A 17,321-nucleotide genomic window follows, 5' to 3' on the forward strand; every position below is an offset into this window, starting at 1 on the left:
AGTATTTAATAAGATTATTTCATTCATTCAGATCTAGGATGTGTTATTTTAGTGTTCCCTTTATTTTTTTGAGCAGTGTATATTCCCATGTTCGGGTCTCCATTCTCACTCGAGTTGATGATTGATAGTTTGCAGCAGTGCTCTGGTATATCGCCGAGAAAGACAATGGACATTCCCAGACAGCCATTTGGAATATTGCTCATGCTCAGGAAGACAACTACTGTTTTTTGGAACAGACCGAACTCTCACAGGAATGATATGACCTTGTCATAGTCTTTCATTAGAACGATGGCGCAGGAGGGCAGGGCTGCCGTCTTATCGGCTCTTAACCAAACATGCAATTTTGCCTGTTTTTTCACGTTGTTTGTAACTTGTTTTGTACATAATGTTGCTGCTACCGTCTCTTATGATCGAAAAGAGCTTCTAGACATCAGAACTGCAATTACATCAAACTGGACGAAGAGTTCTTCTTCAATTAGTCGGCGGGAGTGATATACTACTACTACTGCTCGGCCTCCGACCGCAAGGCACTACAGAGGGTAGCGCGAACGACCCAGTACATCACTGGGGCCAAGCTTCCTGCCATCCAAGACCTCTATACCAGGCGGTGTCAGAGGAAGGCCCTAAAAATGGTCAAAGACTCCAGCCACCCAAGTCATAGACTGTTCTCTCTGCTACCGCAAGCGGTACCGGAGCGCCAAGTCTAGGTCCAAGAGGCCTCTAAACAGCTTCTACCCCCAAGCCATAAGACTCCTAAACATCTAGTCATATAGTCTCGCTATTGTTATTTTACTGCTGCTCTTTAATTACTTGTTACTTTTCTCTTATTCTTATCCGTATTTTTCCCCCCAACTGCATTGTTGGTTAGGGGCTCGTAAAGCATTTCACTGTAAGGTCTACACCTGTTGTATTCAGCGCATGTGACTAACATTTGATTTGATCAAACTTTTGAACAGTAGTCTATGTGTATAAAACAATATAATTTAGCACACAACAAAATAAACATTTAATAAAAGCAATAACATTCAACTACATAGAGATCCGCAATCAATAATTTAAACTGCCTGAGTGGCACCAGCACATGTAACTGCTGTGAACTCTGCAGATTATTCCACAAATTAGGGCCAAAAAAGCCAAAACGCAGGTTTTCCCAAATCTGAAGAAATTAAAGGGATCTCTAGTGTTATCCATTCCTGAGAACGGGTTTGGTAACTGAGAATTCTTAACTTAATTAAGTTACATATGAAGGGAGTTTCTGTAAGATTGCGTTGTAAATAAATAAAAGAGAATGCAGCTCTCTTCTTACAGACAGAGAGGTCCATCCTACATTTTTATACAGACTGCAATGATGAGTCATAAAATTGTCCCCTGTGATAAAGCGTATTGCGGAATGGTAGACTGCGTCCAAGGGTTTCAAAACAGGTTGTCTCATGCATGTAAACAATATCACCAAAATCCAATACAGGGAGAAGCGTTGTTTGAACAATCTTTCTCCTAATTTCAATACTGAGGCATGATTTAATTTGATATATATTAAAAAAAAAAAATCTTGGATCTTAGCTTCTTAGTCATATTTTCTATATGAGTTACAAAGGACAACTTGTCATCAATCCAGACACCCAGGTATTTATATGCAGGTCCTCAGGGTCAACATTTCGTGTCCCAGAGAACAGCATGAGATTGGTTTTACTTGTATTTAACACTAATTTAAGATCTGAAAGTGATTTCTGAATTGAATCAAAGTCATGCTGAAGTTAACGAATGGCCTCCTGCACCGAGATGGCTCAGGAATACAAAACTGTGTCATCTGCATAGAGATGAATGTTACAAGTATTAACAGTGTTTCCTATGTCATTAATATACAAGGTGAACAATAATGGACCCAAAATCGAACCGAGGAACACCTTTTTGAATCTGAAGACATTCAGATTTAACCTTTGTCAAGATGGCCTGAGTTCTGTCACTAAGATAATTCTGAAACCGTAAACCGTATTTTTGATAACTTCTTCAGCAAAACAGAATGATCAACAATGTCGAACGGCTTTGACAGGTCAATGAACAAGGCAGCACAGATCTTTTTAGCATCCAAGGCATTGACAAGATCATTAACAACTAACGTGGTTGCTGTAGTAGTACTATGCCCAAGAGGAAACCCTGATTGGTTTATATTAAAAAATACAATTATCAGATAAAAAGGAATGAAGACGTACATTAACCAAGGATTCAAGAATCTTAGCTAAAGAAGGTAGTCTTGAAATGGGGCGATAGTTGTCAAGATCATTTGTATCCCCACCCTTATGGAGTGGCAGCACATACAGTTGAAGCGGATGTTTACATAAACTTGTTTTAAAGACTCCCACCTAAGTGTTTCAACCACCACAAATTTCTTGTTAACAAACTATAGTTTTGGCAAGTCTTTTAGGACATCTACTTTGTGCATGACACAAGTAATTTATCCAACAATAGTTTACAGATTATTTCACTTATAATTCACTGTATCACAATTCCAGTTGGTCAGAAGTTTACATACACTAAATTGACTGTGCCTTTAAACAGCTTGGAATCATTTGAGTCAATTGGAGGTGTACCTGTGGATGTATTTCAAGGCCTACCTTCAAACTCAGTGCCTCTTTGCTTGACATCATGGGAAAATCAAAAGAAATCAGCCAAGACCTCAGAAAAAAAAAAATTGTAGACCTTCACAAGTCTGGTTCATCCTTGGGAGCAATTTCCAAACGCCTGAAGGTACCACGTTCGAACAATATACAAACAATAGTACGAAAGTATAAACACCATGGGACCACGCAGCCGTCATACCGCTCAGGAAGGAGACGTGTTCTATCTCCTAGAGACAAACATAACGATGGTCATTATGGCCAAGCAGTTCTATTTTTGTTTCATCAGACCAGAGGACATTTCTCCAAAAAGTATGATCTTTGTCCCCATGTGCAGTTGCAAACCGTAGTCTGGCTTTTTTATGCCGGTTTTGGAGCAGTGGCTTCTTCCATGCCGAGCGGCCTTTCAGGTTATGTCAATATGGGCCTTGTTTTACTGTGGATATAGATACTTTTGTACCCGTTTCCTCCAGCATCTTCACAAGGTCCTTTGCTGTTGTTCTGGGATTGATTTGTACTTTTCGCACCAAAGTATGTTCATCTCTAGGAGACAGAACGCGTCTCCTTCCTGAGCGGTATGACGGTTGCATGGTCCCATGGTGTTTATACTTGTGTACTATTGTTTGTACAGATGAACGTGGTACCTTAAGGCGTTTGGAAATTGCTCCCAAGGATGAACCAGACTTGTGGAGGTCTACAAAATAAATTCTGAGGTCTTGGCTGATTTCTTTTTGATTTTCCCATTTTGTCAAGCAAAGAGGCACTAAGTTTGAAGGTAGGCCTTGAAATACATCCACAGGTACACCTCCAATTGACTCAAATGATGTCAATTAGCCTATCAGAAGCTTCTAAAGCCATGACATCATTATCTGGAATTTTTCCAAGCTGTTTAAAGGCACAGTCAATTTAGTGTATGTAAACTTCTGACCCACTGGAATTGTGATACAGTGAATTATGAGTGAAATAATCTGTAAACAATTGTTGGAAAAATTACTTGTGTCATGCACAAAGTAGATGTCCTAAAAGACTTGCCAAAACTATAGTTTAACACGAAATTTGTGGAGTGGTTGAAAAACTTGTTTTAATGACTCCAACCTAAGTTTATGTAAACTTCCGACTGCAACTCTAAATCAGTGCAACCTGTTGAAGTTAGCATAGGGCTAAAGTGTACCATTTTATCTGATAGGACAAGCTACAATTTAGCGTTCTGTCACATGCAAGTAAATCAAAGATTTTAAATTGGCTGATATGCCTTTTGAGCTGGAGAACCCATTTAACTAAATGGTTGCTTATGTTCACCAGTGTGGCCCCCATAACTTATAAATGCCCCATGAGCTTAGTTGAACCATCTCATCAGAGCCCAAAATATAAGCTTGTTTTACTCCTTGGTTTGTAACCAATGTAATTGTAAACACTGTATACCCTCAAAACATGGTGAAAACTATAATTTTGTTGAGTCATGGCATTGATAGCTTTGTCTATGAATTTGAGAGTGGGTACATTTCTCCAGCCCCATCCCTCAGCTGTTTACCAAAACAGCTTTGTTACAGGGTGGGTGATTTAACTGCAGATTGCCCCTTTAAATCTAAAATAGAAAGTGATATTTCTACATTTCTTAGTAGATTAACAGAATATAGTTAGGGTTGAACTCCTATTTTAAAGCGATAGGACGTGTTGGCTGTGCATTTGGCCAACGACAAGTTCCACATTTAACCCACCCACTTGTGAAAATCTAAATATCAAGTCGTTTTTTGGTTTATATGCAACAACAAAAAATGGGAATAAAAAAACCAAGCAATTTCCATTTTTATTCAGAAAACAATTGGCCAAAATGTACAAGGACCTCTACGCTTGATGGTTCCAGGTGGCGGGGATTGATCGGTTCCCCATTTGTCGGATTTTTTTCTCCATGTATTTACAACCAGTAGCTTAAATAGTTGCATGTAGCTTGACTCCCCTCCTGAAAAAAAAATAAAAAAAATAACTTGAAGTGGCGTTTATGGTTAATGGCCTACTGAGTACTTCGAACATGTCGACCATGTCCTTTGTGTACAACATGAAGTGTGTAGGCTACACCAGGGCAGCGTTTCAAACACGTCAAAGTCACACCCTCCTCCACTTACCCTCGCCTTATGCCCTTGGGGGAATCCCCGCGGCCATCTTTGCCATCGGTCCAAACAATTAGCCAAGCAAGGGAAGTTGGCAACGTAAGACCCTCGGTCCCAGTGATGCCAATTTAGCAATTTTGTTGCTAGAATTGGCAACTTTTCAGACTACCCTGGCAACTTTTTTTTTAAAACAGCACCTAGCAACAAATTGAGCTACATTTAAAAATCTATTTGGAACTTTAAGCAACTTTTGAAATGTGACTCAAACGCTAAAATGCACGCATTTTCCCTCTAAATGACAGAAAACAATTTTCTCTGTCACACACTCGGTCACAACACCTGTGCCTGGCTGCAAAAGTGCGTTGTGACTGACGTCAGCAGCAGGCGCTCAACTCGTGCAGCCAGCAGCAATTTCCGGAAATTGCAAATCATTGTTGGCTGACTGCAGCTGCCTGGGCACGAGCTGAGCGTCATGCATGATAACTACAGAATGTGTAGGTTTACAAGATAAAAAGAAAATAAGTAAAATGTCATTGTTCAATAATGTGTAATTGTTCAATAATTAAGTGTGTTTAAAAATAAACATATCTGATCATATAAAATGTTGCATTTATATTACTTTTACAAATAAAAATGAGATAAACATATCGAAACTAACAAATGCCAAATCATATTTTTCGCCGATATGGCCCGTCAAGTTGAGTAACGTTACTGTGTATTCTACGTATTGACGCAGTTATACGTTATTACAATGATATCACAACGTCATTTAGTAACTTTTAGCAACAAATCGACATGCCTCTAGCAACTTCGCCTTCTGAGTTTGCGTGTCCAATTCTGTTCACTCCGGGGCCTGAAACGCCCCATAATTCAATTTGTGATGATTGTACATCTGCTAAGAAAAGTCAGCCAAAACTTTAAACCAACATCAATATGGAGAAGTCAACATACAAGTGTAAATAAATTAGAAAATGTTCTACTAATGCACGAAGGCAAACGCGTATCATAAAAGTAATTATATTTTTGTTTGGTTAGCTTTAGGAAACGTTAGCTAGCACATACAATTTCCCTAACATCACACTTATACACTAATTGTCGATGTACCTGATATCGTCAGATGGATAGCATTCGATGTCTGCGGATGAGTTGTCTTCTAGCCAAGATATGAAATCTTAATTGACTGTAGCGCATATAAAGCACACAGCTACTGGTGGTTCCATGACGACTGAAAACACAACCATGGGACGAACGAGTGACACATTTCTGGTCAAGGACGGTCCATTTAAAATTAAGTATTTCTTCCTTCGCCCCTTGCTCTGTAAGTGTCAACTCATCATAGGTCATAATCCCTGTGTCTACTTAATTTGAGGGGAGAGGGTGTGTCTTTTACGTGTTTGGAATGCAGCCCAGACAAAGTCATTCAGTGCTGATCAAAGCGTCTGCGGAGCACCGAGCTACGTGAAAAGAAATCCCGCACATGCGTAGGAATCTCTATTTTTTGCCACCGCAAATCGAGTTATTTTTTTTCACTGTCAGAATTGTACTGCCTGTGTAAACGCACAGTGTTAAAATCTCAATTTCAACAAAACTCCATTATGTAGCCTGAGAAGTATTTATCAACCTAGGCCAGGGGTTCTCCAACAGAAGTTTACCCATTCATTATACACGAAATGAAAAATAGATTTTATTATACCTACACATGTGTTGGTAACATTTTTATGACTATTTCTGTCTTTCCTATGAATCCGCAATAACAATCATATTTTGCCATCAATATGCAAATATAGCCTTTGCCCGTCTCACTAGCCTTCAGCAATGGTAGTCATTGCGCAGCTTATTGGCAGCTCGTCGCCACTAAAGTTTGAGAACTCCTGAGCTAGGCCTATCCATCTACCAATTTTATTCTTATTATACTCCTCCAAAATATCTTGAACTTGACTCAAAACACGTTTTAGGAGGGTGAAAATCATTTTATTAGAAATTGGTATTACAAAAAAAGCATTAAATACATTAACATGAGTATATTTACATGCACAATAATTACATATTAAACGGATTATGACAGTAGGCAATGTATAGGCAATGTATGGAAATAGTCATGTAAAAACATTACTCTGCTCATCTTAAAAATGGCTTAAGGTCAAAATTGAAGTAAGCTTTCACCGAATAAAACACCTGGTTTTCAGAGCAATCTTTGGAATTATTAGGACTTGTAAACAATTTCATTGGCATTCCAGCAACGCATCTGATCTGTACATGTGCCAGCACCATTAGCGCAACCCTTCCTCTAATGCGCGAGTGAAGTGAGTTCGGAAAAACTGAAAATATTAATCTTAGAAATAGTTTTCACATACATAATTTATACTGTATGTCCCAACTCAGAATCAAATAGGCTTCACAAAAAACATGGCTACTGTGGTTACCCGATTTCAGATGTGTCAATCTACACAGGATTATTAGGGAAATCAGTTTTTTTGCAAAGCATGTAGGCCTAAACATTTTAAAACAAACTATTATATTAAATCTAGCTATCCACAAAAATCGTAATATTGTGTGCATGTAACTGTGCACAATAATTGTTACGTTTCTAGACTCTTGGGACTGCTTAGTAACCATTGCCTCTTAGGCAATTTTTTTTCTTCTGACCACTGGACCTGAAAGGTCTGTGTCCAGTTTAACTGTAAACAAACATACACATTTTACCTCTGCGTGTGTTGTACTGTTAATCTCCGTGATGGATTTACCATTGATGACCATACAGAACCTTGAGCAACTAAATGAAACCCGTTCCTGTCGGGGAGGCCATCGTTATGGCGTACCTTTGTGACCTCATCAGCCTCGTCCTCGGATGACTCCTGCGTAAGGTCCACAGTGACAACTTCCGTTGACACGGCTCTGGTGGTTGCAGTCACACTACTGGCACTATAGGCCTCTGTTGGAGAGAGATGAGGGTGAAAGCACTGCTAACCCACGCCCGTATTCTGAATTGAGATCCAAGTGCTAACTCAAATTTCCTCCTAAGTGTCCCTTTGACATCGGTGACTGATTGATGCGAAACCGAGTTGAGACAGCTATTATCTCAACTCTGAATCTGTGGTCTCTGTTCATAGTCTCACCCATCTTCTCCAACGGTGCCGATGGCTGTGTTGTCCTGCTCACGCCATCTATAACAAACCTCCAGGAGCCGTCAGCCAGGTATTCTACCTCTGTATTGTCCTGAAAGCCCTCCAACGCGAGGATCACAGTCAGTATCCTGCATATACAGTTGAAGTCAGAAGTTTACATACACTTAGGTTGGAGTAATTAAAAATAGTTTTTCAACCACTCCACAAATTTCTTAACAAACTATAGTCGGTTAGGACATCTACTTTGTGCATGACAAGTAATTTTTCCAACAATTGTTTACAGACAGATTATTTCACTATCACAATTACAGTGGGTCAGAAGTTTACATACACTAAGTTGATTGTGCCTTTAAACAGCATGGAAAATTCAAAAAAATTATGTAATGACTTTAGAAGCTTCTGATAGGCTAATTGACACAATGAGTCAATTGGAGGTGTACCTGTAGATGTATTTCAAGGCCTACCTTCAAACTCCGTGCATCTTTGCTTGACATCATGGTAAAATCTAAAGAAAATCAGCCAAGACCTCAGAAATAAAATTGTAGACCTCCACATTTCTGGTTCATCCTTGGGAGAAATTTCCAAACGCCTGAAGGTACCACGTTCATCTGTACAAACAATAGTACGCAGGTATAAACACCATGGGACCACGCAACTGCCATACCGCTCAGGAAGGAGACGCGTTCTGTCTCCTAGAGATTAACGTACTTTGGTGCGAAGAGTGCAAATAAATGGGGACAAAGATCATACTTTTTGGAGAAATGTCCTCTCGTCTTATGAAACAAAAAATAGAACTGTTTGGCCAAAATGACCATCCTTAAGTTTGGAGGAAAAAGGGGGATGCTTGCAAGCCGAAGAACACAATCCAAACCGTGAAGCACGGGGGTGGCAGCATCATGTTGTGGGTGTGCTTTGCTGCAGGAGGGACTGGTGCACTTCACAAAATAGATGGCATCATGAGGGAGGAAAAATATGTGGATATATTGAAGCAACATCTCAAGACATCAGTCAGGAAGTTAAAGCTTGGTCGCAAATGGGTCTTCCAAATGGACAATGACCCCAAGCATACTTCCAAAGTTGTGGCAAAATGGCTTAAGGACAACAAAGTCAAGGTATTGGAGTGGCCATCACAAAGCCCTGACCGCAATCCTACAGAAAATGTGTGGCCAGAACTGAAAAAGCTTGCGCGAGCAAGGAGGCCTACAAACCTGACTCAATTACACCAGCTCTGTCAGGAGGAATGGGCCAAAATTCACTCAATTTATTGTGGAAAGCTTGTGGAAGGCTACCCGAAATGTTTGACCCAAGTTAAATAATTTAAACGCAATGCTATCAAATACTAATTGAGTGTATGTACATTTCTGACCCACTGGGAATGTGATGAAAGAAATTAAAGCTGAAATAAATCATTCTCTCCATTATTATTCTGACATTTCACATTCTTAAAATAAAGTGGTGATCCTGACTGACCTAAGACAGGGAATTTTACTAGGATTAAATGCCAGGAATTGTGAAAAACTGAGTTTAAATGTATTTTGCTGAGGTGCATGTAAACTTCCAACTTCAACTGTAGCAGAACGCCACACTTCATTATCATAAATGTAGGTGATGCCGACTTTTGGCCAAGTCTCCGTTCACAAGAGTATCTACAGGCCATTATAATACAGTGTACCACAACTGACGGCGGATTTACATCCTACAATTTGACAGATTTCTACATTTTTGGCTCAAAAGAAGCGCGTTTTCCGTGACCGTGGGATAGGCAACTATAGATTTCACTGTTTTGTATGAAAGGGAGGGAGATGCAGAATAGCGGTGGGGCTGGGATTTGTACTCAAACTGGAATGGTGTATACCGCTATATGCATCCTTAAAAATTGTGGGTAACATAGGTTCATGGTAGGCCCATCAAATCATTTAATTTAACATGGAAACCAACAAGTGCCATGGACCCATGGAAAATTGGCATTGCATTGAGTTTAGTTAATCATATCCAATAATTGACTGGCCGTGAGTGCAGCTAGTGAGAGGCACATACAGTTTACTTTGTCCGGTCAAAACAATAATAATGCTTTGATAATGAAACCACAGATTACATCAATCACCATAGAGACCAGATAGTCATACAGAGATGCCAAAGGGCAGGGTGCCGGTATTTAAATATATGATACACAATTACCCATCGATAGTTAGCTGGCTGTACGGAACTGGCTCGTGACACACTGGGCAGGTCCAGGTGGGCCTCTTCTCATTCATCTGCAGGTAGAGCTTCCCGTCGAAGCATTGGAGGTGGGCGCACTTACGCCCCCTGCAGGGCACTGACAGACGCATCTTCCCCAGCTTGTTGACAGTGGAGAATGGAGGTGTATTCATTCTAACAAACAGTTGCAAAACTAAAACGAAAGTTTCTATTGGACAAATGTAGGTAGGTTTCGTTTGCTTCCGTTTAAGAAAAGTTTTGCAACAGAATCGGCGGAATGAATACACCCCTGGGCAGAACGTTGTGGAACTTTCAGATAGAAATATGGTGTGTAGAACACACATGCGTCTGACACGTACAATAAGCAACCATGTCAGCTCTATTAATGATATTTCTATCTGCAGTGTTCCACAACTTTTGCCTATAGAACATGGCTCATGGTTGAAGATGACCCTGAACACCGATGTACTGCACGATCAGATGATCCAACCCCAAACACCAATCTACTGCACGATCAGATGATCCAACCCCAAACACCAATCTACTGCAGGATCAGATGATCCAACCCCAATCTACTGCAGGATCAGATGATCCAACCCCAATCTACTGCAGGATCAGATGATCCAACCCCAATCTACTGCAGGATCAGATGATCCAACCCCAATCTACTGCAGGATCAGATGATCCAACCCCAACACCAATCTACTGCAGGATCAGATGATCCAACCCCAACACCAATCTACTGCAGGATCAGATGATCCAACCCCAACACCAATCTACTGCAGGATCAGATGATCCAACCCTAAAACCAATCTACTGCAGGATCAGATGATCCAACCCTAAAACCAATCTACTGCAGGATCAGATGATCCAACCCTAAAACCAATCTACTGCAGGATCAGATGATCCAACCCTAAAACCAATCTACTGCAGGATCAGATGATCCAACCCTAAAACCAATCTACTGCAGGATCAGATGATCCAACCCCAACCTACTGCAGGATCAGATTATCCAACCCCAACCTACTGCAGGATCAGATTATCCAACCCCAAACCTAACCTTGACCATTAGATCAGTGTTTCGTAATCCTGTTCCTGGGTACCCAAAGGAGTGCACATTTTTATTTTTGCCCTAGCACTACACACCTGATTCCACTAATCAAAGGCTTAATGATAAGTTGATTAGTGAATCAGGGCAAAAAAGTGCACCCCTTTGTCTATAGATCGATACATTTAATGCATAAAATGGATTGGACAGTCATAATCAACTTCCTGTCAGTCAGTTCAATTTCTGTTTCAGTCTGCTGAAGGAATTGTTGCCCTTTGCAGCTGAGGGATAAGTGGCAAACGCTTACCGGACATATAAGGGACACTTGTAGTCCTGTTGTGGTCACCTCACATTCTGGGTCGAAACGCAGCTTCTCCTGGACTACAAATACCAGAGAGCATCAACTCAAGCTGGCTGCTAATACACAATATGTCAGTGGTCTTTTTGCACTGTATTTGTGTGCAATAAAGGCAAAAATAGTGTGTGCGCTTCTGTGTGTTGCCATACTTACTGCGCTGTCTGCAGAATGTCAGACTCTCCACTGATTGGCTCTTCAGTTGACTGAGGAGGTCTGAGGGGGACAGCACCTTCACCAGGTACACAGCCACAGAGAACCTCTACATAAACACACACACTCTAGATCTTACCTAGGCATTTTCAAAACAACACTCCTTATGCATAGAATAAATACAGAATCGAAAACAAAATCATTAAAATAATAATGAAAAGTAAAGATTAAAAGGAAGACTACTTACTTTGCAACATCTCTTCCACCAGACACATAATCGAAATGAGGGGAGGAGGCTGAGAAAAACTGCTGGGGTTATGTTGATGGGTGTACAGTGTCTGTGAAGTTCCTGTCCCAGCACATCGGAAAGACAGTGAAGAATGATTGGTGAAGAGACCACAACATTCTCAGTTCAACATTTAACAGCTTTTGGTGCTTACCGGTAAGGATATGCATTTCTGATTAACTTTGATGGACAGGCATGGTGGGTATTGATCCTCCTCGTATCCAAGACTCTCTGTGAAGCAGAATCTGAAAGAGGTCAGAGGTCAGTCAGCCAGCCTTTGGCATAACGGACAGAAGTGGCGACATCATCAGAACTGATGAGCAGGTACATAAGCTCTTGGTTAGTGAATGTCGTACTCCAGTCCTTTCTAGTGATGACCGGCAGGCTCCATCGTACTCACCTGAGAACCACCTGGACACTCGGCACACCTGGTCGCAGCTCCCTGTGGATACATACACAGATCTCAAAATGAGTGTGCCGGTAGAAGTTTTGTAAACATAAACAATATTATGGTGAGTGAGTGAACTCTGTGGGTGCATTCGTAAATTCCCTCTGGCTATTTACTCTCGTCTGAGTGTGCCAGAGTGCAGGATAACTGATTAATTTACGAACACTCTATACTCGTTGAATATTGCCGTGTCACTAAACCTTGGCAAAAAAGCGTAATTAAATTGTGGCCAGCAGCACAGTTACAGTCACCAACGCTCTGGATAACATGAAAACTGCCTAACCAGCTCTGCTAGGGGGAGAAAAATGGTCAGAGTCAGATGTTCTCTCATTTGTGTCTGGAAGAAGCAAGCAAGCCAACTTTAGTCAGGTAGCTTGGGTGCTTGACTGCCATTGTCAGAACACTCGAATTAACCCTACTCCTCGGCTAGTGTCCAGTGTGTGCTCTGAACGCTCCGAAAGCAAAACGCTCTGAATTTACGAATGTCCAGAGCACACTGAGGGCACCATGGCACTCCAGAGTGAATTTACAAACACACCCTGTGTAGTAAGAAAATGTGCTGACTTGCAGTTTCTGTTCTGCTCCACTTGCTTTCGCGTAAGCCTGAGGATGAACTCCTGGTTTTGCATGTCGGAACAGAAAGAGCCCACTGGATGGACACACAGGGAGAATCTCAATTGCATACTCCTCGCCTCCATCGGAAAACCCATTGGATGTGAAAAAGTCAGACGTCCCTTCCCCCTGACTTTCTCAAAACCCATTGGAGAAGGCGACGAGAGATGAGGCGAGGAGTATGCCATTTAGATTCTCCCACAGACAAAATCAGTGGGAGAAGAGGAACTGTCATTTCAAGCAATCACAAACCTCAATCCAGCCCCAAGATTAAGAGATAAATATTCAAGTTTTACTAAGGAAACGATAAGGTCAACCTACCCAGTTGTGTGGGGGGTAGGACTGTCCCCAGGGCTTGGTAGAAGGGAAGGGGTACCATCTGGAACAATCTAGGGTTGTGTGTCAGATTGTTTATGTGCTGTGTGGGGTTGTGTGATGGCTCCACCACCGGTGCCACGGTCTGCTCCTCCTGGTGGCTTCCAGGAGTCGTCTAGTTGGCATGAGATTGTCAGAAAATATAAAATCAATACACTGCCAGCAACACAATTTTGAGACAGGCAGACTATAAACAGCAGTATTCCCGTTTCTCCTAAGGTGAGAGAAAAACAGGAATTCCTGATCTATACTGGGGGAAAATTCCATGTCTGACTCACCTGGCTACTGCCAGGAACTATCTGGTCGGAGTAGCGTTCCTGGTAGAGCTGGCGCACGACTGTGAGCAGGTGAGGATTGCACTGGGTCTGTATAACCCCCAAAGCCCTCACCAGCAGATTGGACTTCAGCCCACTCTTGGTCTGGCCCATGGTAGCCATTAGAGAACGTAGCTCTGTGACACGGAGATGCGCCAACAACCTCTACAGGAGAGACAGAGGCACTAAATGAAACTGATTCTACTGATCGCAAGGTGACTCTTAAAACACACACACTGCAGAACAGCGCACCAAATTGTATTCTATTAACGTCAGTATCACAGCAGGGTGTGTTTGTTGACTAGTTGTCAATCAAGCAGCCAAATGCCTTGTTCAAAATAACTTAGAACTCAGAAACACTAACTTCTGAGTGTTCAAGGCAACTGTGGGAACTCCCCCCCCCCCCCCCAAAAAAAAGACAAAATAAATAAAAAGCTTCAACTGGGGAAAAAAAATTGTTTAACGGTCATCAAACTCAGAATTCCAAGTGGGGAACTCGGGCCTCTTGCAACATTCACGTGGTAGTCGAAACTAGGAAACTCTGAAATGTGACTTACTAACCCTGCTTCATATTAATCTAAATAATTTTCACGTTTCCACGACCGTAGTTTGATTAATCAGGCTGTAATACACAATTAATTGATATATACAGCCTGAAAATCCCAAAATTGTGTAAATGTTTCTTACAAGTCAGAATGTTGAATACAATTACATTTAAAATGTACTCGACATGTCTGTGGGGTGTGTCCTTCTGCTGCTCTAAATTTAAGACACTATGTAGGCATATGGTTGTTAGGCTGAGAACTCATTTTACATTTGGATTTCAATAAAAAAAATGGTATGGATTGTTCTCCATCCTCCCTTGATTCAGAATATACAATTTCCATTGTCTAGGCATGCTTGGTTCAATAGATATTGATGAGAGAAAACCAAATATCCAGTATAAAACTAATTTTACCTTGTTACCTAACCATATACCTACATCTCTCTAAAAAGTCTGGTAAACAATACTTTCCTGTGGATATTTTGTCTCAAATTTTAATCAGCAGAAGGACAAACCGCACAGTAAGTTAACATTTTATTTTATTTAAACATTCTGGCTTGTAAGGAACATTTATACAATTTTGCACACGTCTCAGGCTGTATATACGAATTAAGTGTATTACAGCCTGATTAATCAGACTACCATGAGCGCTGCTTGTTTATCTAGAGAATTTATTGACCTAATGCCAAATGTTACTTACAATTGCTTCTGCTATGTCCCCAGCCATCTGAAATTACTTTAAGATTAGAAGAGTGACACCGACAGATCAGAAAAATTAACGGTAAATCAACACATCAGGTGCACTTGATTGATTGGCTCGCCATGTGTATCAAGGTCGGTCGGTCGAGATGTTGGTTGTGTTCCCCTGCTCAGAAGTTGCTTGCATCAACCATCCAGGTGTTGTAAGATCTGGCAGGCGTCATCAACGCCTGGGCAGAATAACGTGCCCGAGTCATCGCGATGCTGCAGAAGATGCATGCATCAACCATGATGTGCAGTTGACTCGAGAGGCATGATTTGTTTTTCAGAGTGACTCGTTTATTTTAGTCGTTCGTTTGACCTGCTGGCCTACAATGTATGAAGCACGAGTTTCCGACTTGTAATTCCGAGTTGGATGACCGTTAAAAAAGATTTTTCAAGTCGAGCTCGTTTTTTCACCGAGTTCACAGGTCTTGAACGCACTGAAGTCGGGGGTCGGAGATGTCCTATGCCGCGTTCTCCGACTTCCGACACCAGAGCGTTCAAGACAACTGAGAAGTCGGGATAAAAACGAGCTGCGACTGAGAAATCGTTTTGAACGGTCATCCAGCTCGGCAGTTTGGGCCTCTTTCTAGTGCTCCGACTGTTCGACCTGAAGATCACTGACGTCATGATTTGACCTCGTATTTGTCCGAGTTCTCTGTTGTCTTGAAAGCACCACTAGTTCCGAGTTGTGAATATGAATGTAATTATTAATATGTAGGAATATGACTGTATTGTTTATATTTTGAAATAATTATAGGAATGACTAATCTACTTAACTATGAATTGCCAAGCGCGTAGCCTAGTGTTTAGAGCGTTGGGCCGGTAACCGATAGGTTGCTGGGCCGGTAACCAAAAGGTTGCCGTAACCACAAGGTAAACATTTGTCGTTTTTAAATGTAACCTTTATTTTAACTAGGCAAGTCAGTTAAGAACAAATTCTTATTTACAATGACGGTCTACCGTCAAGGCAGTTAACCCACTGTTCCCCGGTAGGCCGTCATTGTAAATAAGAATTTGTTCTTTAACTGACTTGCCTAGTTAACATTTAAAAAATGTAACGTTAGACTGGTCAGCACATTTGGAATATACATATTATATATAGGCTAACATTAATTTTGTGCATACACGTTAGATTGCCCGTAGGCCCTAAAATAGTTAAGCTTACGTAATCAAAATAAGCATATTTTTATTTAATCATCGAGCCATTGGTGCTTGCAAAATTGAAATGACATGGTAGATTGGATCTGTAATCTCATATAATTTAATTCAAAACATTGTATTGACTGTTATTGTTAAATGTACACTCTGTGATTATATTAATGAATGTTCAGAATAACATATTCATGTTAAAAAAGAAAAGCTTTGTTGCTTTCAGCAGCATTAGTCAGTGGGTCGTTAGAAACCACTAGATGGCGCCAGGTCATTATAAACGAAGTGGCTGATTGCGCCTTAACGATTTCCATCCTAAACAATCTCTATAAACCATTTCTTTAACCCATATTTTTGTCCACTACCCTCAGTAGACTACAGAAGACAAGGAACTTCTCATCACATTGAAAAATATTTTCAAAACCTCCACGTTGGAAACCAGCTGTTAGTTTCCGATCAAGCAAACTTTGAAGGCCCAGGAGATTTATTTTTATTTATTTAATTTATTTCACCTTTATTTAACCAGGTAGGCTAGTTGAGAACAAGTTCTCATTTGCAACTGCGACCTGGCCAAGATAAAGCATAGCAATTCGACACATACAACAACACAGAGTTATACATGGAAAAAACAAAACATACAGTCAATAATACAGTAGAACAAAAGAAAACAAAAAGTCTATATACAGTGAGTGCAAATGAGGTAAGTTAAGGCAATAAATAGGCCATGGTGGTGAAGTAATTACAATATAGCAATTAAACACTGGAATGGTAGATGTGCAGAAGATGAATGTGCAAGTAGAGATACTGGGGTACGAAGGAGCAAGATTAATAAATAAATACAGTATGGGGATGAGGTAGGTAGATAGATGGGCTGTTTACAGATGGGCTATGTACAGATGCAGTGATCTGTGAGCTGCTCTGACAGCTGGTGCTTAAAGCTAGTGAGGGAGATATGAGTCTCCAGCTTCAGAGATTTTTGCAGTTCGTTCCAGTCATTGGCAGCAGAGAACTGGAAGGAAAAACTACCAAAGGAGGAATTGGCTTTGGGGGTGACCTGTGAGATATACCTGCTGGAGCGCGTGCTACGAGTGGGTGCTGCTATGGTGACCAGTGAGCAGAGATAAGGTGGGGCTTTACCTAGCAGAGACTTGTAGATGACCTGTAACCAGTGGGTTTGGCGACGAGTATGAAGCGAAGGCCAAACAACGAGAGCGTACAGGTCGCAATGGTGGGTAGTGTATGGGGC

The 17,321-nt window shown here is 41.0% G+C and overlaps 1 protein-coding gene and 2 long non-coding RNA genes across 3 annotated transcripts; all 3 read right to left on the reverse strand.

The window, feature by feature from the left end:
• Window positions 1–4,405: 4,405 nt before the first annotated feature.
• On the reverse strand, window positions 4,406–6,122 carry LOC123723978 (uncharacterized). Its single transcript, XR_006758817.2, has 2 exons — window positions 5,828–6,122; window positions 4,406–4,575 (listed from the first exon to the last, which is right to left on the reverse strand). It is a non-coding gene; the product is annotated as an uncharacterized LOC123723978 (long non-coding RNA).
• A 550-nt stretch (window positions 6,123–6,672) lies between these two features.
• On the reverse strand, window positions 6,673–8,001 carry LOC145860349 (uncharacterized). Its single transcript, XR_014380367.1, has 2 exons — window positions 7,840–8,001; window positions 6,673–7,655 (listed from the first exon to the last, which is right to left on the reverse strand). It is a non-coding gene; the product is annotated as an uncharacterized LOC145860349 (long non-coding RNA).
• A 1,647-nt stretch (window positions 8,002–9,648) lies between these two features.
• Window positions 9,649–13,799, reverse strand: pias4b (protein inhibitor of activated STAT, 4b). Its single transcript, XM_014140987.3, has 9 exons — window positions 13,603–13,799; window positions 13,271–13,439; window positions 12,902–12,986; window positions 12,290–12,331; window positions 12,044–12,134; window positions 11,851–11,952; window positions 11,607–11,712; window positions 11,403–11,476; window positions 9,649–10,187 (listed from the first exon to the last, which is right to left on the reverse strand). Exons 1-9 carry the CDS (start codon window positions 13,759–13,761, stop codon window positions 10,023–10,025), a joined length of 993 nt encoding a protein of 330 aa, XP_013996462.3. The 5' UTR covers window positions 13,762–13,799; the 3' UTR covers window positions 9,649–10,022.
• Between the last annotated feature and the right edge of the window lie 3,522 nt (window positions 13,800–17,321).

This window comes from Salmo salar, chromosome 14, assembly GCF_965601325.2.
Source record: "Salmo salar chromosome 14, fSalSal1, whole genome shotgun sequence".
In the NCBI taxonomy this organism is placed as follows: domain Eukaryota; kingdom Metazoa; phylum Chordata; class Actinopteri; order Salmoniformes; family Salmonidae; genus Salmo; species Salmo salar.